Source organism: Oculina patagonica, chromosome 5 (genome assembly GCF_052425735.1).
Source record: "Oculina patagonica isolate OP01 chromosome 5, crgOcupat, whole genome shotgun sequence".
Taxonomy (NCBI): domain Eukaryota; kingdom Metazoa; phylum Cnidaria; class Anthozoa; order Scleractinia; family Oculinidae; genus Oculina; species Oculina patagonica.
In genome coordinates this window covers 2633479-2653730 of record NC_135762.1, presented here as the reverse complement: position 1 = coordinate 2653730, position 20252 = coordinate 2633479, and the positions used below count along the sequence as shown (strand labels likewise).

The 20252-nt window shown below is 39.5% G+C and overlaps 2 protein-coding genes across 2 annotated transcripts; one reads left to right on the top strand and one right to left on the bottom strand.

Moving 5' to 3' along the window:
* The first annotated feature begins 2936 nt into the window (after window positions 1-2936).
* Window positions 2937-10079, top strand: LOC144654181 (uncharacterized). The gene is made up of 2 exons (XM_078514267.1): window positions 2937-3632; window positions 9474-10079. The coding sequence occupies exons 1-2, from the start codon at window positions 2937-2939 to the stop codon at window positions 10077-10079; spliced, it is 1302 nt and encodes a 433-aa protein (XP_078370393.1).
* Window positions 10080-18576: 8497 nt separating this feature from the next.
* LOC144654180 (uncharacterized) lies at window positions 18577-19335 on the bottom strand. The gene has a single exon (XM_078514266.1). It carries the CDS (start codon window positions 19333-19335, stop codon window positions 18577-18579), a length of 759 nt encoding a protein of 252 aa, XP_078370392.1.
* Window positions 19336-20252: the final 917 nt, after the last annotated feature.

The following is a 20252-nucleotide window of genomic DNA, read 5'->3' as shown; positions in this document are numbered from 1 at the left end:
TCCGAGTTAACCAATCAGCGCGCACGAAAAGCACTATTCACTTGTGTGGTATAAACTAATACAAAATAACAAATGGAAAGATAAAAGCTGTGTTTACATACAATCATTGAAATAGTTCAGCAGTGTTACGGAGAGGTTGATGCTTGAATGAACGTAAGAAATCCTCATCTAGGGAAACGTCAATTTTCAAAACCTCAGAAACGCTATTTTAGGCATTTTGTGACAGATACATCCTGCCAACACAATACTTCAGGTAATACTTAAGGAGATTCTCTAGTATTGCATTGCGCATCCTTACTGTGCAGAATTCTACGCGTAATTAGCGCGCTCACACAAACAAAATGGCGGCTTTTCTCTATGCGGCTTGGCTCGCAAGAGAAATAAATCATCGTTTTCTCATAAACGAGTACGGTGACCTATCGTTTTCTTCTCTTAGTTCGAGAGTAGCGATCAAATTCCTTTAATAAAATAAATACAGATCAATTTCTATGGCAGGATAATACATTAACACCGAAAACGTGTACTTTGCCAGTAATCGCAAAGGAATTATTAAGGGATTATGTGGTAAATGCAAGGTCTTTCTGCAGCTAAACGAAAACGGTGACCCCGCTTTTTTATTTCAAAATTGGTAAACAACCAACCGGCAAAGTTTGGTTGGAAATCTAGGAACAGTTCTATTTCACGTGAATTACCTACAGTTACTTTATTCATACTATTGTTTTTCGCTACCCGACCCTCTCCATTTTGAAGCCATACTTTTACACACCTTGTCCCGCTCCATTCCCAACCGGTTGGTCGGTATATTTGAAAAATCGCTTACCATTATGTAACAGACACAGACACCAACCGGATTTTCCTGAAAATGATCACCACCCGAATGGCAAGCTAGACCTGTTCGGCTCTGTCAAAAACGTTTAGGGCTATCATAACTGACGTCAGAGCTATATGCGGAACGGATAATATATGACGTCATATTTCCACGGAATGATGTAAAACGTATCAAATCAGTAACGGCACATGAATGTTTAAAATACCTTTTAAAATAGTAAAGTGTTGTTTGGATAACGACATTCTAGTTACATTTATTCACCTCTGGGCCTAGAAAAGCCTAGTTAAACAGAAGAAAAATGCCTTTAATTTTTGGTCAAAACGGAATCAGAAAACACACGTACGCAAGTAAAAAAGCAGAAACGCGAATGCGTAATTTGGGAGTTTCCTTGAGAAACAATGACGCAATGTCGTGCGTCAATGCAAAGTGGGTCGAAGTTTGTAGTCCATAAATATAATTTGCGCGCATTCAGCTTTTTGCTTTGTAAATTCACAAACCACTTTTTAACGAAGTATCCTGTGATTTTTCAGCAAAAACATCGTAATATTGAATTATTTCGCACTCACTAGGTGAAGAGAAACTTGGACAAAAAGTTACCAGGTAAGGTGTCATTTTTGATGATTTTTTTTAAATATTTTTTGATATTTTTAAATTGCCCCTTCGAGCTTTCTGCATGTTCATAGGTTTTGTGAAAGCACTAAATTAAAACTGGCAATGATATATTTTTGCTGTAACCCGATCGAGCTCTGAAACTCACTGGTAGTTTTTGAATTTTAATTTACTGGAGGCCATTTACTGACGTTCAAACACCGAAATAAAAATCAAAAATGACTGTTAGCGATATCGTTCCAGTGTTGTAGCTACAACAGAAAAAAACTAAACATTTGACGTCTCGCGGGGTATTACAAAGGCTGAGGCCTATTACATGGCCCAGCAAACTAAGGTTTGTTTTGCAGAGCTAATATAACTTTAACAACATAGTTTAGTTAGGAGGCATTCGCTTTGAATGAGAGTGGTTCAACAGATATTATGATCTGAATCGATACAGAAATGTTATAAACCATTCGAATGTGTGTTAATCGATAGTAAAATTTTTATGAGTCATAAGTCATGATTCAATGAGTCAAATCTTAAATAAGAGTTATAAATTTGAAAAAAGTGCTGCCCTTAATAACAAATAAAAGCTAGTCGCAAGCAAACCGGGGAGGAACAAACTGCAAGCAGACCGGAGAGAAACTAATTAACCGCAAGCAATTTACAACTTGCTCTCGCAATCTCACGCTCAACGTTTACTCCAGACCTCTCGTTCGAAGACCGAGCGCGTTCGCAAAAAAATACAACTGTTTTGCAGTCTCGGCTTTGCCTTACTACGATTTTCAACAATCAAAAAAAAAAAACAGCAAGAATCGTGATTCGCTCACACACACGTTTTCCCGAGCTTCGAGCTAGCCTGTGTAACCGGCGTTCAAAGGGGAAGGAGAAGGGGGAGTTTAAGCGCAAAGCGCGATCAGAGAAGCGGGAGGGGGACGCCTGCAATGAAGCTATTGTTTTTTTCATACCGCCCCCTTTAGTAGTTCGATACAAAATCCTACATCGGCCGTTATAATTTCTTTCAAAGAATCAAGCGCTTCGCAGAGAAATCGCTCAAAACATTCGTCACTGAATTCATCCATATTGAATGAAAGTTGAGAACAGACCACATGAATCGATTGAATGACATACATCTGACCAACCAGAACAATCAATTTTGACAATCTACAAATTCTAACCAATCACGATTTTTGCGTCCAGAATCTAGACGTAAAAACGATGAAAACATAAGCGTCATTGCAGGCGTTCCCCTTCCCACTTCTCCGATCGCCCTTCTCGCTCTCTCCTCGCGCTCGAACTCCCCTTCTCCTTCCCCTTTGAACGCCGGCCACGCAGGCTAGCTTCGAGCCGGCTACATGTACTTGCTTCGAGTTTTGATTACTTCACAGGATGTCCTTTATGATAAGTACGAGTGATTATTTTTGTTTTAATTTTGTTTTATGCTCAATTGAAAAAAGCTCTTTTTACATATATTTTCTTGTTCAGTAGCGATCCACCGAAGCGGAGCTTTGATATCATGAATGCACGAAGATCATCTTCATTATCTGAAATTCCCGAGTTACCAGGTATTGATGCGGCAAAACCACTCGTATTTCATCCAAGTAGCCACGGCTCAAAAGGCAAAAAAGAGCAACGCAAGAAAAACAGGATAAAGGAATCTCTTCGAAGATGCAAATCAACCCCCGAGAAGAAACTAGCGACACAGAACCAAGAAACAAAGCCAGATGCGTGGAAGTGTGCTTGGGACAGAGAAAGAGGCTACGTCACAGACTTGATAGCTAAACAAACACCGACTACAAAGCAACCCCAGCTCTCCTACTTTGCCTATCTGGGTAACAACCACCAAAAGAGGGGGCGATATCAAGCCGTGTCAGGTGATTCAGAGGTGGTTATTAACTTGGGCAGTGGCATCGTCGTTCAAAACTGCTCTTCAGCTTATACCAATTTAGAAGAAAAGAGATTCCAAGGAAACACTGTGCACATCAGCGAGCCGATAAAAACTGACACGGCACAACTTGTAGAATGTTGCTCGTGCATGTGCTGCGTAAAAGCTGTATTCTATCACTGTACCAAGGACGATGAATTCGAGAGAAACTGGGCTGACGAGCCCTGTGCGTGCGAGATGCCTGGGACTGAGTGTGTTGCAAGGTGGAGCATTCTGGGAATGCTCTCTGTATTTATGCCCTGTTTGGTGTGCTATCCTATCACAAAAGTATGCTGTAAATCTCCTTTATAATTCCTCTAAAAAAGATGAATGTCACAGACTTATTGACGTTGGTTTCTCCTGTAATTTTTGGCAGATATTAGTTGCTTTTGTAAAATAACTATTTTATTCACTCGGGGATTCAAGCAATTCAGGTTGCATCCACAATTGAGTGTTGTCAAATCACTGCAAACAGTGAGCCTAGTATTAGTTAACCAGTCGCGTAAGAAATCCACTTTGGGTCTTGACCTCAATCTTTCTGACTCCTCCATTCACTACGTACTTGGTTGAATTTTGACAACTCGAACAAGAGGCCAATGCCTTGCTGGCTAACGTTGTATTATAAACAATACATATAAAAGACAAGTGAGCAAAGAGCTAACGTTGTGTTTACATATAACACAAACACCTGTTATATAGGTGTAGAAAGAATTGGAAATATGTTTTTAAAATTATTCAGTTTACTGAGTTAACGTAAAACACACATGGTGTCTTTTTTTGTATGTATTTCTTTAAAATGATGCAAAGCATTTTTCAAACCAAAAGAGCATAATTTTGAAAAACGAGCATAATTTGAGCATTTTTGGTTAAAAAACGAGCATTGCTAGGAGCAAAAAATGCCAGTTTTACTAGCAAAAACGGGTAATGCCTAGCCAATGGTCTCGAGCTACATTTGGCTCTGTTCCGATAACGACTACCCCTTTTTCCAAATTTCTGGATTCAGTAGTCTTCTTTGGTCTGACGATCAGGTTTGGCAAGTACTCAAGACGACAACGGGCCCTGAACATATTGGCGAGGGCAAGTGCCTGTAATATCTCTTTTTGGAATTGATTTCTCGTTCTTCTACATCAGCAATCGGAGGCGACGAGGATGATCGTTGAATTTGTAATGACTCAATGATCGTTGAATTTTATTTTTTGTTAACAATAACCAAGCAAGCTTGCTGTGGACATCCGTGAACGAAATTTACAAATGATCAAAGTGGCTATAAGCCACTAAACTCGGAAAAGCTATTATGAAACAAGAATCAAAGACAACAAACTGACAAATAAATATTGGCCAAAACAAATGATGTTAAACTTTCAACACTGAAGTTCACTTTACTTAGTTTGATTGTCATCTAGCTGCTAATCGAGAGCAGGCTGAAAGGCCAAGAGATAGAGTTCCCATCCATTGCAAATTGTTTTCTTTTCTTTTCTTTTCTCTTTTTGGTTTTTTGAAGGTTAGGCAAAATAACAATATCATTGGAAAAATTAAGTTTTGGTCTATTTTAGGAAAACTGTTATTAATATAATATTTCTGCTGGTAATTAAGCATGTTATTATTATGTTTTTTAACAAGAAATGTAGGTAATCAGAGAACAGGTCTCATTCTCTAGAGGCCTTAAAACACTTGCACGCATTGCGTGCCTATGTTAACGGGAATCGAGTGAAATTCACTCCTCTCACTACAACTCTTTTCCGAGTTAAAAATGAGGGAAATTACTGTAATAATGAAATAAAGCTAACGATCGACTACTTAGAGTTGCAATTGATAGTGTACTTTGTGTGCATTATGTAGAGTGTGAGATCCCCCCCCAAATTTTTCGAAATTTTCCGAAGATTTCTAAGAAAGTTCAATGGATGTTTTAACTTTCAGACCATTCAGCATTAAAAACTCGTCAGCAAATATGACGTCATTAGTATCATCACGAAAAAAATCTTCACGATTGTTATTTAATGATAGCGAAAGAAATCCTTGTAATTCAACAAATTTTGGCCTAAAAATGTAGAATATTTTGTTGCAGTTATATTGCGTTAAAATGCTTAGAAACCCTACCTTCAAATAATAAGCACATATTTGGAGAATTTTCTTATTTAAAAGCAACGTTTTTAATCTTTTGCAACGTTCGAGCATCCTTGGGAGAAATTTTGAGCATCTACAGTATTTTAGTGATTCCAGTTCAGTCTGAGTAAGTTATGATACATCCATATCTGTTGAAGCCTTGGGTGGGTGTTGTGTTCTTAGGCAAAAAACCTTACTTTCACAGTGCCTCCCTCCACCCAGGTGTATAAATGGGTACCGGCAAATTAAATGCTAATAGTAGTTTAACCCTAGGATGTACTAGCTAGCATCCCGTCCAGGGGGAGTAAAAAACTTCAAGTCGCTTCATGCTATAGAAACCAGTACAAGCCCCAACCTGATGGGCCCCTAGGCTCGAATTCAGACTTAACCTACCTACTCTTGTCTACGTAGACTGCGAGCAGTCTCTCGTTTGCTCAAAGGCCGTGGGGACGAACGCAAAAGCGAGCGTGCGCGACTTCACAGCGGTCAAACGCAAAAATGACGTCACGTCCGGTTTTTGGCGCCTCGAACTTTTCTAAGAATTTGACTCGAAAGTGTGCAAACTTTTGTAGAAAATTGTTATAGAAATAGCAAGGTGAAAGAAAATTTCAAGATGGGAAACTCATGATCAGTGGAGATAAATTATCAAATTTCCCACCCATAAGCTGCGTATAAACCTTAACTTTCCAGGGACGGCGTTAACTTTTGGCTTTAAAGCGAAAGCTATCGGAAATTTAAGACTTTGTTTGGAGAATTTTGGCGGGAATTGCGCACGAATTGCGCACGCGCCTGGCGTTTGACCGCTGTATGGCTGTATGGCTTGTATGGCGATATATGGTTATATACATTCTCGTCCCCAGAGGCCGCGATCCTTCTGGTCAGCACCAGAAGGATCGCGGCCTCTGGGGACGAGAATGAGCGATATACGGGCGGCGAAGCCGCGAGTTCTTTTCCAGCGACCGCGCTTCTCGCACCTCGCGGCTTCGCCCCTCACATATCGCGCCCGCTCGTTTCGCGTTAATCCCCACGGACTTTATTGTACAGGCCAATATAGTCAGAATTTTTGACCAATGAAATCACACTGGACCTTGCCCCAAATATTTTTGAGCAGGGATAGCGCAGTGATGAGTGCGCGCGCTCGCCTTCCACCAATGTGACCTGGGTTCGAATCCCGGACCTGGCCGGCGTCATATGTGGGTTGAGTTTGTTGTTGGTTCTCGTCCTTGCTCCGAGGGTTTTCCTCCGGTCCCTTCAATCGGTTTTCCTCCCTCCACAGAAACCAACAACTTCCAAATTCCAATTCGATCATGGAACAATGGATTATAATTAGGAGCCACTTTGTGGAAATGCCACTACAAATTCCAATCAGTTTTTTTTTTATTTTAATACGTGTGGCTTCAAAGCTCAGTTAGTAGCTATAGAACATCGCAATAGCATAACGCGTAGGTCATGGGTTTTAATCTCGACAATCTCGTTAAGGCCGTGGATTTTTTGTTTATTTCTGGCTTCTTTGAAATTGCTGAAATTGCAAATACAGTTGCGACAATCAACTCTACAAAAAAGTACTATATATAATGCTCACACCGCACACTGTATATAAGTAGTTTTTATTGCAAATATTTGACAATAAAGTACCTTAATTAAAGGGTTGGGTAAAAAAATGAATAAACAAATAAAGATGACATTTGCTTACCCTCGGTAACTAATTTAGCACAAGTGCTAATGGTGTCGAGCATTCAAACGTTAGAAACCAATTAAGAGTGTGCCCGTGAGAGAACAGGGCAGAACCATGCAACAGGTGATACAGCTCATATTACCGATTTCGCCCAAACTTAGCATAAATGTTGGGTATGGTGAGCTATTTACTGTGGCAAAACATCAACTCAAAATATTTTATTCCCCTCAAGTTATGGCACCTTTTGCAAAAATGGCCATTTTTCACTAATTTATGCATATTTAATTAGCTGACTTTGATTGACCAGTTCCACAAGAAAAAAAGACTTCTGAAAATAAAATTCACTGCATTATATTCTGTGGTTATTAGGCTTTAAGTACAATAATTCACTTTAACCGTCTGATTTGATTTCTTCTCCTCAAACGGTCTTTTGGAAGGTACACATTTCGTACTGTTGGAAATAGCCTTTAACTAGTGCCCAATATCTCCCATGAGCAACAACTTATATACATTATTCTTACATGGGTAATGAAATCCATCATTAAACTTCACAAAAATGCCACAAAATGTCTGGGGACTTCAATATTTTATTAGTATTGAGGAACTAAACACACGTGACTTAACGATTTCTTGCTATTTCATCAAAATTCACCGAAACACAGAAGCCATTTATTTGCCTCAATTTGGCACAAAATCGGTACGAAATAGCTAATCAAGCATAAATTTATAGATAACAATCAAAATATTGGCGAAGATTGGCAGTTAGGGCATTTTTCGGAGCGTTTTCAGAGCCATATAATTCGGCAATGTTGTGATAGTAAATGTAAAAATAGCAGCGAAAGATTTTCTTCAAAAGCTCGCTAGCGCTCAACTCAACATTTAGGCACATCAAAGTTAAGAAACAAGAAAGTAATACTACATACATGCCACTTATCGACACACAGATGCTTTCTTTTGAAGAATTTGTTCTTCCTCGCTGCACTTCGATCCTTCGATCGATCTCAATTGACATGTACTGTTGCTTTGAGGCGCGATGAACTTAGCCAATACATCGTGGTTCATTCTTCGTGAAAGGTGTAAACAGGTTGTCAATAAAGTCATTCAAAGAGCTGTTTAAAGTTCACGGAAGGACATTTGTCTCAGCCAGTTTGAATGAAATAAATTTAACTGGAAAATAAACAGCCGCCATGTTGTATTTGTACCTTTGAGCCTGCCGTTTCAGTCAGCGGTACGGCCGTTCACTGGGCATCACGCGTCCATCACGCGTGACCACACGCGCGATCATTTGCTTTTTTTCTCCGCGAGTGTTCGTTGGATGCGTTTGTCATGAAAATGAGAATATTTTCAAATTGTCGTAGGGAAAACAATTTCCTCCGCTACAGCTTGACGTGTTTACCGCAATGTGATGCTGAACGAACTCTAGGGTGCTTACCATTTGTTGGAGAGAACCGGTTGGAATGACCACTGAAAAATGGAAAGGCTTCTTTCCAAATTAAAATTAGCAAACTAACCGAAATAGATGTCGCTTACCATTTGTAGCTCAGTTTCCTGTTATTTCTTTCCGTTGGTGGGAGACCTGAAGGATGGGAGACTAGAACTGGGAAACCTTACAAATGGTAAGAAAATTTCTGACGTTCCGTCAATCTCCGAAGAGATTTTCCAGAAAAAATACTGTTCCATTTGACTTTCACCGAAACAGAGTTCTTGATTTTTCTGTTCAACGGTCGGCATGCACGGCAACCAAATCAAAATAATTGTTTATGTTCCAAAATGACGCTAAATGGCGGTATAAAACTGCTCCGACGTCTCGGCAATACTGCCTTTTTGGGGGTGGCACCCTGAAGAAGGCAGTATTGCCGAAACGTCGGAGCAGTTTTATACCGCCATTTAGCGTCATTTTGGAACATAATAAGTATTTTTAGCATAAAAGACGCTACACAGTTAAACAAATCAAAATGTCGACGTCTCCCAGTTACTTTCCAGACATTTGTATTTTTTATTGCTTGTTCAAATTCCCCTCCCCTGGCGGAAATAGTGATTAATACCGCGCATAACGATTACATTTTTTGACCAAATTCCCCTACCCCCGGGGCATAAATGGGAAAAAATGAATAACTCAGCAAAATTGGAGAATAACGTTTACCACGGGATAAATCACTATACGGTGGATAGCCAGGTAGGTTTTGTAATCGTTTCTTGCGCAAGTGCTTTAGTTGGGGGAGCGTCTGTGCTGAACTGAACAAAAGTATTCACGTACGAAATGCCTTTAGCGACGTAGTCTATATGGCGCAGCAAATATATACATATATCTATAAAGGTGTGAATGTAGAGATGTGGATATCTTTCATCAGCACCTCAACACCATTGATCCAAACATCCAGTTTACCATTGAGCGCGCAAGCCAGAATGAGAAAGGTCAAAGCATATCTTTCCTTGACACACGGGTAACAGCTCTCAGTGACGGCTCGCTAGAGGTAGATGTCTTCAGAAAGAAAACACACACCAACAAGTACCTCGACTACAATTCACACAATCTCCTCCAGCACAAAGAAGCAGTGGTGAGAACGCTACTCAACAGAGCTACCAATTTACCATCGAATGAAAGCCTCAAAAGCGCAGAGACGAAACGTGTGGCTAAAGTCCTAAGGGCAAATGGGTACCCAGACAGGCTTTTGCAGAAGTGCCTTACAGTCAACTCTCGGCCTGAACGTACGCAAGAAAGACCTGCGAACTTTGCCAGCATACCGTACGTACGCGGTGCCTCAGACAGGGTTGGTCGCGTGCTTAGAAAGTTCAACATCCGCACGGCTTTCAAACCATGCCAAACGCTTAGCCAGATTTTTAAGAAACCAAAAGATCGGCCACAAGACCACCAAAGAAGAGGAATCGTCTATAAGGTCAGATGCAATGACTGCGTGTTTACTTACATTGGAGAAAGTAAGCGCTCTTGGAGCTAACGCGGAGCCGAGCACGATCCCGGCCGCGCTTGTAATATGGAGAGTCTGCAATTAAACAACGCGCGGAATCAACCGAGCATGACATCCACCCAAGAAATGCCACGATCCTTGAACGAGGAATCTCAAGTTACACCAAGAGACTGTTCCTAGAGTCGTGTCACTCTACGGTGGATTCCAACGCGGTTAACGAAAGGAAACCTCTTCCGCGCGCTTACACTCCACTATTAAGGAATTAAAGATTGGATGGCGTATTCAAACATGCCTAGCGCGCACTAATATTTTAACGAACTCATTTTCAATACTCTGATGAAGGTGGACAGAGGCCACCGAAAATTTAGTGTTTAATAATCTCAGATCGGATGAATCATTCTACTGAAAGTAGAGAGAGAACTTGACAACAAAGAATAAAACGGGTTTCCCTCGCGTTGACCTCGAAGAAGACAAAAGACTACCTGTGCTGGTTGAAACATTAGCTAATAAGTTTTGCCGTCTTGCGTAGTCCTAGCCTTGCAATAAATTTGTTTAGTTTTAATGCGGGGTTTAAAAGTCTGCATTCGCGTCTTTGTAACTCACATAGCCACTTAAATTGAGTCGGTGATGAAGAAAATTATCATTTGAAGCCGCAATTCGTCACTTGCAATGTGGGCATTCAGGAGGAAAAATTTGTCTCCATAAAAGCCCTTTTCTAAAACAAATTAATAAAACTGCAGTAATGACGTTTATCGGTAAATGGACAGATGGAGAACTTTGTGGGATCCCGAAAAAGAGAGTGGGTACAAATTCAGTCCCCTAGCTGCCAAAGTGTAATATAATATAGACGATTTGAACAGAAGGAATAGATGTACACAGGCCAGGCTGACAACCTGACCGCCATTTCTTCGAATGTCCATATTCACCCCCTCCCCACCTACCAAAAAGACAGAAACAACAACAAAAACAACAATAAACATACTAGTTTTAACCTGATATAAGATGGAAAAACTTGCTCTGATTATTTAATGGTTTCCGACATTTCAGAGCTCAATTTCAGAGCATCAAAACCGATTGCATCGCATACATTACACTGCATCTAGTGTATTTCTCTTCAACTATTTATCAAAAAAATTCAATGGAGAAGTTGAAAAAAATTCTCACTTTTACAAGAAACGCACACTACTTATAAGGCTAAGATCAACCCCGGTTGTTCAGAGGGTAGATAACACCATCCGCTACTCATTCCGACGAAAACAAACATTTGCGGAGGAAAAGCAAATGAACACGCGTGTGTATAGCTGTGTATAGCTGTGTTGGGCTATGTATAGGCGTGTATAGCTGTGTAGGGCTAGGCTATGTATCCCCTCTATGAATATCCCTATATAGGATTTAGTCAAACAACTATATGATGACTACACTACGTACTTGCCCAAGTGCACGGCTTTACCGCTGACTGAAACGGCAGGCTCAAAGGTACAAATACAACATGGCGGCTGTTTATTTTCCAGTTAAATTTATTTCATTCAAACTGGCTGAGACAGGTGTCCTTCCGTGAACTTTAAACAGCTCTTTGAATGACTTTATTGACAACCTGTTTACAACTTTCACGAAGAATGAACCACGATGTATTGGCTAAGTTCATCGCGCCTCAAAGCAACAGTACATGTCAATTGAGATCGATCGAAGGATCGAAGTGCAGCGAGGAAGAACAAATTCTTCAAAAGAAAGCATCTGTGTGTCGATAAGTGGCATGTATGTAGTGTTACTTTCTTGTTTCTTAACTTTGATGTGCCTAAATGTTGAATTGAGCGCTAGCGAGCTTTTGAAGAAAATCTTTCGCTGCTATTTTTACATTTACTATCACAACATTGCCGAATTATATGGCTCTGAAAACGCTCCGAAAAATGCCCTAACTGCCAATCTTCGCCAATATTTTGATTGTTATCTATAAATTTATGCTTGATTAGCTATTTCGTACCGATTTTGTGCCAAATTGAGGCAAATAAATGGCTTCTGTGTTTCGGTGAATTTTGATGAAATAGCAAGAAATCGTTAAGTCACGTGTGTTTAGTTCCTCAATACTAATAAAATATTGAAGTCCCCAGACATTTTGTGGCATTTTTGTGAAGTTTAATGATGGATTTCATTACCCATGTAAGAATAATGTATATAAGTTGTTGCTCATGGGAGATATTGGGCACTAGTTAAAGGCTATTTCCAACAGTACGAAATGTGTACCTTCCAAAAGACCGTTTGAGGAGAAGAAATCAAATCAGACGGTTAAAGTGAATTATTGTACTTAAAGCCTAATAACCACAGAATATAATGCAGTGAATTTTATTTTCAGAAGTCTTTTTTTCTTGTGGAACTGGTCAATCAAAGTCAGCTAATTAAATATGCATAAATTTGTGAAAATGGCCATTTTTGCAAAAGGTGCCATAACTTGAAGGGAATAAAATATTTTGAGCTGATGTTTTGTCACAGTAAATAGCTCACCATACCCAACATTTATGCTAAGTTTGGGCGAAATCGGTGATATGAGCTGTATCACCTGTTGCCTGGTCCTCTTATGGATACACTCTTAAACATAACAAGGTTAAAAATCCTAACTGGTAGGAGGCTTTTCTGTTGGCTATCTACAAGCGTGGACGAGGATTTGAACTTGGGTCTACAGTGAAACAACTCCAAGTAGTGCTCTGAGAACGGGATTTGAACCCGAAACCTCCGGATTTCACTTCCCGCGCCCTGACCACTCGGAAGTGCTACGCTTACATGAAAAAAAAATCTTTCAGTTTAAATAAATTATTGTGCCTTTAGTCTCCTTAATGATCCAGATTATTAAATCTTACGTTGGTTTTGTTTCTTATGTAACTACTTTACTCAAGTTAGCTAATTAAACATGCACACATTAGGTCAAAATGATCGTTTTTGTGGGGCTTCCAAGGGAACGAAATGTTTTGAGCTAATGTTTTGTCATTATTAATCGGGCGTGGTCGATTCGTATTTTACCCTTTGGGCGTCCTAGACGATAGTCTCCTGTCGGCCAAAAAAGACGGGGATAGCCTGGGGTTGCTACAAAACCGCTACGGGTGACGCATACTGCAATGGTTTTCATTTTAGTTTTGACAAGAAATCGTTGCAGGCACACTGGGTCGACTTTTGGGTTAATGTGTAATCAGGTTGTGTTTTTTTCCTTCGGCGGAAGGACAGAGAAAAAAGCTCAAGGGCAAAGTACTGATATTCACCATTGTGAAACTGCACTTACTTTGACAAGTTGAAGTTATTTTTGTAAATGAAAAAGGTAACGTCATTGATGTCACGCAGTGTTTTTTATTTTAGCAAACTAGACGGTTTGCTGGTTTCTGACCGTGAATGGGGGTGTGATCTTGCGGTATATTTTTTGAGCCGAACTCCGCCGTAAAACTCTTTTTTTTATTTAGCAAGAACTGTGTCGATTTTCATTTCTGAACAATTGGTCGTCAAGTCGTTTGTCACAAAGAGTTGAATGTTTGTACAGCATGTTTTGGAATTATTTTAGATTTGGTTAGTAAGACGCTTCTGAAGACCTGAGCAAAACACTGGGAATGTACAGTATTGATAGGAACTTGAATGGAATTTTCCACAAGTTGGATAAAGCTATCAACTGAAAAAAATGGACTTCAAAATGAAAACTTTGAATAATGAGATGTTAATTGGATTTTGTTGTAATTAAATTTTATCGCTGATTGGATGCATAATATCACGGCTTTAAAAGTCTTCAAATAATCAGAAAGGTTCCTTTCTTCCTTCTGATTTTATTGTTATTTTCATGTATTGATTATTTGAAAGTGGTTTCGTTGATAAGAAAAAAAACAGGTTTTCACTGAACTGCTTGAAGTATTTTTAGACGTGATAATATTGGCTTAATCAAATTACATTGTCAGTGCACGAAATATTTTTTATTCTTTTGTCTTGAAACTTTGAGGAAATTGAAATTTTTGTTTGACAGTAGTGTAAGAAAGGCAGTTTATATAACTGAATAAAAAATAAGAAACATTGATAAAGGTTATTTCAAAAGTTTATTTTGCCTGATTTTGAAGGGTTTCAGGAGTTTTAAAGAGTGCTGGTAAACGGCTGTATCTTGTTTGTCTCTATTAATAAACAGATTAAAGGATCTTATTTAGTTTCGAACGCTCTAATTTTTGAAAGGTTAAAACAGGTTAAAACCGGACGGTTTCATGAGTTTTTTTGGGTAGAAAGGTACGGTGGTGCTCAATAAGAAATGTTTAGAAAGGAATGACTGTAGTAGCACGTAAGTCGGAGGTTTGCGTGAGTCACGGGGTATAGTATGGAAGATAAAAAATTTAATTGATGAGGAACTAGTACTGTTATTTTCCAGATATTTCGATCTTTTAATCGAGAAATAAATTATTTTTTGGTTCGTCATTCAAGCGTTTTAAGTTTAGTTTTGGAATCGGGGAAATTTATTTCCCGTAGAGGGATGACGCGACGGGCGTTACTAAACACCGGAACGGAACGGAATGGGCCGGAATGGAGCGAAATGAACCGGAATGAGCCGGAATGAACTGGAATGAGACCGGAATGGGCCGAAATGAGACCGGAACGAACCGGAATGAGACCGGAATGAACCGGAATGAGCCGGAATGAACCAGAATGAGCCGGAATGAGACTGGAATGAGACCGGAATGGTCCGAAATGGACAGGAACAATACAGAATGAGACCACAATTGGCTGGAAAGAAAGAATGGACCGGAATAGAACTACCTTAGACTTGCACATGTCAGCGAATATTCTTTATACGGTATGCTAAATATAATATAGCTAAAGGATTTCAAAAACAATTCTGTATTTTCTAAATTTTTTGTTGTGGGTTGGGAGGGATTAAATCGCTTTTGCGAGGATGTTTTTGATTATTTCCCAGTCACTACTTCCCGAGTATCCGTTCGATGGTAAGTAACCACTTCATTGAGGGAAGTGTCCGCGGTGGGCCTGGGTATAATAAAATTGTGGTGCATAATGGTACAGAAGTAGAAAGCGATTCTATAAAATTGCTAATTCTTTAGGTGAACTCAGTAATCTAAATAATTGACCTTATTTTTTATATCAACAAGCTTTTTAAATTCCTGATCTTGGAAAACACGGCTGTTTGGCATCGACACCTTTCTCCTTATGTCCAGTGTTCCGAAACAAACAAAAAGAAATTAAATCATTTAAATACGTTTAGTCTCCAAATTTCCCTTAGTTTCTCTTTTTTTTTCGCGGTGACGAGCTAAGTTTCTTTAGCTGAGCTTCATTTTCAAGTTTTTCACGCTCAAAGTTTATGTCGTCTGTCACAGACGGCATCGACAATTTTTTGGAAGACAATATGCCCGTTCTATTTTGAAAACAAAGCGTTAAAAAACTAATAAATATACTGATATACTCTTACTACTAGAAATGTTTGGAACGTCAAAGGCTCAAAGTCAGCTTCTAGAAACTCGAAGCTACGATTTTTTTGGGTCTGAATACCGCAACTGCCACGCTAGAACGCGAACTATTTTGAAGTAGTTCGCTGGCCAATAACACCGCGTTTCACGGTGTTAGAACAACCAATTTTTGCTGTAGATTTTTGGTGTCAAACAACAACCTTGCAAAAGCGACTTAATCCCTCCCAACCCGCAACAAAGAATTTAGAAAAAAGAGAAAACGTAGAACTATTTTTGAAACTGAAATTGTGAGTCTCATTTAGTTCTATCAAGAATCTGGACTCATTCCGTCTCATTCCTGTCCATTCTGGATCAGTCCGGTCTCATTACGGTCAATTCAGGTCTTATTCCGGCTTATTCTGGTCCATTCCGGTCTCATTCCGGTTCGTTCCGGTCTCATTCCGGTCCATTCCGTCTCATTCCAGTTCATTCCGGCTCATTCCGGTTCATTTCGCTCCATTCCGGTCCATTCCGTTCCGTTCCGGTGTTTAGTAACGCCCCTGACGCGACATGGCAGAATATGAGTGGAACTTGAATAGGGCCGGTAGCCGGCTGAAACAACCGGCTACTTGCCAAACTTTGGCCGTCTACTTTCGTCTCACCTTACCCTAAACTTTCACAAAAAATAAATAAAATAATGGAAAGATGCCGCAAAAATACTGCAAGACATCCGTGTCTAATGTCTGAGTCCAATTGTAAACGTGTTGCAAGAGTTTTTAATATGTTTACCTTAAAATAAAGCAGTGAAACGCAATATTAATGCGGTGAAATCTACATCTTTTGATGAGAAATTCCGGATGGGACATCTGTGTTCAAAAAAAAAAATTTGCACAACTTCCAAAGTTCCGAAAAAAAGACAACATGTTTTGTAAAAATCACAGGCAAACATGATCGGGAAAACAAAACAGGCCAATGGGTTTTATTCACGAAAATACAACTTTTTTAAGAAAGAGTTTGTTTTCACCATTCATGAACATGGGAAACATGACAGTGGAATCAAATTACATTTCACACGAAATTTGCATACATTTGAACTTGCAACAAAGAAGTATCTCTGGCGAGACATAAAAGTGAAACCTTGCATTAATAATTATTGTATTCTGATCTGATTGTTATTTTTTATGCATTAACTATTTGAAAGTGGTTCTCATTGATAAAAACAGATTAGTACGCGTACAAACGAAAAAGCAAGAAAAAAGGATACTGAAACGGTCAGGAAATGTATGCAAACATTGAATTGAATGAAAAATGCCGAAAATAGCATTTTCAAGCATCTAAATTTCATTTTTTTTTTAGGGGGGGGGGATGCCCTCAGACCCTCCTAGGCGACTCGCGCCTTTGGCGCTCGAAAAGTACCCTGCCGCCTACTTTCCAAAACCATGTTATTGAAAGCCCTGATTTGTGAAAGCTTTAACGCTTCTATATTTTTCCACATTATTCTTTTTTTGTTTTGACGTGAAATGAATTTCCTTTTTATGCCATTCGACTGGTTTGAGCTGATTTTGTTGAAGATTTGTAACGCAATATAAATTTTGAAACCTAAGCTGGAGCTTGCCTAGGCGTGTGTGTTAAAAAGAAGATGACTTCTAGAGCTTACGGAAACTGCGTGACATATGCAGACCTCGGACTATCGTTTAACGGTCACCCAAAACCTCCGCTTCGTTGACACCACCCCCCTTCCCTCCCCCAAAACGCTGGTGAGGGGGGGGAGGTAATTGGAGTAGAAAGCTCGATGGGAAAGGATAGATAAAAGACTGCAGGAGAGGGGAGGGAGTGGGAGGATGGGAGTAGAAAGTGAGGGACAGGTGGGGGTGAAAGGCTAAGGAGAGGGGAATCGAAGGGAGGGAGAATTAAAATCTATGCTTGGTTATATCACACAACCTTTGACTTCTGTTGTTTTCTCACAAGAACAAAACTTAAGGTGGGGTTCTACCTGAATTTGAATGAAATTTTAAGAGATTTAAAGAAGGGATTGAAGAAAAAAAATAGAAACACAACCAAACAGTTGACCCCCTCGCAAGAGCACTCCAGGTTGTCAGGGGACTGTTTGGTGTCCGTCCACCAATTTTTAACTTCAAATTCTAACTTTAAAATCACATTAAATCTCCAAGATTTCTTGTTTGTCTAAATTTTACTAATCCTTTGAGAAAATCTATCGCCTCCCAGACATCCCCCAAATTGCCCAAAAATTAACAAAATACTGCAAAACAAAGATATATGGGATAATTAAAGCTTTTTTTGGATTTCTTGAAACGCGGCTGAAATGGTTTTCAGTATTTTCCCGCCCTTATACTTTGGGTCAGTACTACTATTCTTCATCAGTTGTTATTACAGTAATGGTATGAAACAAATACTTAATCATTGGTCAACAAGTTGTGATCATTTTCTTGACAATAGTAGTTACCTGATAAAGAATTGTAGTACTGTTCCATCAAAGTGTAAGGGCTGGAAAATACCGAAATGCGTCAGCCACCTAAAGCGTTGGAAAAATGGTCTTCAGGTAAAACCCCGCCTTTATTAAGTTTTTTTTCGAAAAGGCTGCACTTTGCTAAGTGTTAAAAATTTATATTTTGTAGTCGTCTAGTTCAATCGTTTATTTGTACTGTGCGAAATATATTTATAAATTGAGACCATTATGTCATTAAGTAATAATGCAATCTTGAAAACACACACTAATACAGACTAATACAGACTACACATTAATACAGCTCATGCAGACTGTGACTTGCGCAAACCTCCGACTGAGTGTTACTTAAGTGACTCTTTTTCCAGTGATTTTTACTGTACTGTACCCTGCCTTTCAAGTCAAAGAAGATAGTTAATTATTAAACGCCCTATTTTAAGCTTCTCAAGCTTCTTGTTATTTTTTACGACATTCTCCATCTGTGCCAAGTTTGAAGGAAATGTAAAATTTGAGCTGTAACTTCACCAGTCTATTATTACAGTAATTTTCCCCGATTTTCGTTTGTAACTTTCGTTCATGAATGAACACGGCTAGCTTGGTAGGTTATTTTACAATAGCAGCTAATATCTGCCAGAAAATAAAAGGAAAACCAACATCAATGAGTCTCTGACTTCCATTTTCTTAGAGAATTAAAAGGAGATTTGCAGCATACTTTTATGATAGGATAGCACACCAAACAGGGTATAAATAAAGAAAACATTCCCAGAATGCTCCATCTTGCCACACACTCAGTCCCAGGCACCTCGCACGCACAGGGCTCGTCGGCCCAGTTTTTCTCGAATTCATCGTCCTTGGTACAGTGATAGAATACAGCTTTTACGCAGCACATGCATGAGCAACATTCTACAAGCTGTTTTGTGTAAGTTTTTATCGGCTGGCTGATGTGAACAGTGTTTCCTTGGAATCCCTTTTCTTCTGAATTTGTATTAGCCAAAGAGCAGTTTTGAGCGACGATGCCGTTTCCCAGGTTAATAATCACCTCTGCATTATCTGACACGGCTTGATATCGCCCCTTCTTTTGATGGTTGTTACCCAGATAAGCAAAGTAGGAGAGCTGGGGTTGTTTTGTAGTCGGTGTTTGTTCAGCTATCAAGTCTGTAACATAGCCTCTTTCTTTGTCCCAAGCACACCTCCACGCATCTGGCTTTGTTTCTTGGTTCTGTATCGCTGGTTTCTTCTCGGGGGTTGATTTGCATCTTCGAAGAGATTCCTTTATCCTGTTTTGCTTGCGTTGCTCTTTTTTTGCTTTTGAGCCGTGGCTGCTTGAATGCCATATGAGAGGTCTTGCCGCATCAACACCTGGTGTCTTTGGAATTTCAGATAATGAAGATGATCTCCGTGCAGCCATATGCATGATGTCAAAGGGTCTGCTTCGGTTGATCGCTATACAAATAAGAAAATATATGTTATTGCGGTTTTCAGTGAAATGCGAACTCTAAGGATGGGCCGATACTCGATACCAAACATTCGATACACCGATATTTTGACAGTTTTGAAAAGTATCGATACTTTAGAAAAATATCGCACTTTCGATACGTTTTCGATATTGCACACGTGACCTGAGCCTACGGTCTTCTGGTCAGCACCTGCGGTTGAAAAATACAATTTTGCTCAAAGAAATATTGATGTTCTTGTCAATAGTTGAATTTTTCTTGCCCATACTTTATGTCCACACATTGCTGATGCAATAGTGAAACAAAAAGACCAAAATCAGCATTCTCGGCTAACATTTATAATGCCAGGTCTGTCTTTTGTATGGTCACGTGACAAACCAATGACATCAGGACAGAAATGACGTCATAATATCGATATCGATATCGATATCGAGAAAAAAGGCAAATATCGTATCGATATCGTATGGTTTTGAAAAACCAGTATCGGCCCATCCTTAGCGAACTCCGAAATGCAATCCTCAACCAACTGTTTACGCTTTTTGCTGCCGTCAATCATCTTAGCGGACCTCTCAGGAAACAGAAGTTCGCATCAAACGGGTCAAAAGGTCACCACTTTCAGTTGTGATTGGTAGATTTCGATCCATTTTGTTTGTTTCTGTTTTTCATGGTCCGATGGCTGTCGCCGTAATTATGATTGACGGCAGCGAAAAACGCAATCGTTAGTTGGATTTTGAATCTTAGAATTCGCATTTCACTGAAAACCGCAATAATCGAGCGGTTTTCAATTGAGCATCGCCGGTAAATTTAAAAGCGAAGTAATCACTCGATATAATCACAAAGGACACAGACAATCCAGTGAGCCAATTAAAACTCGAAA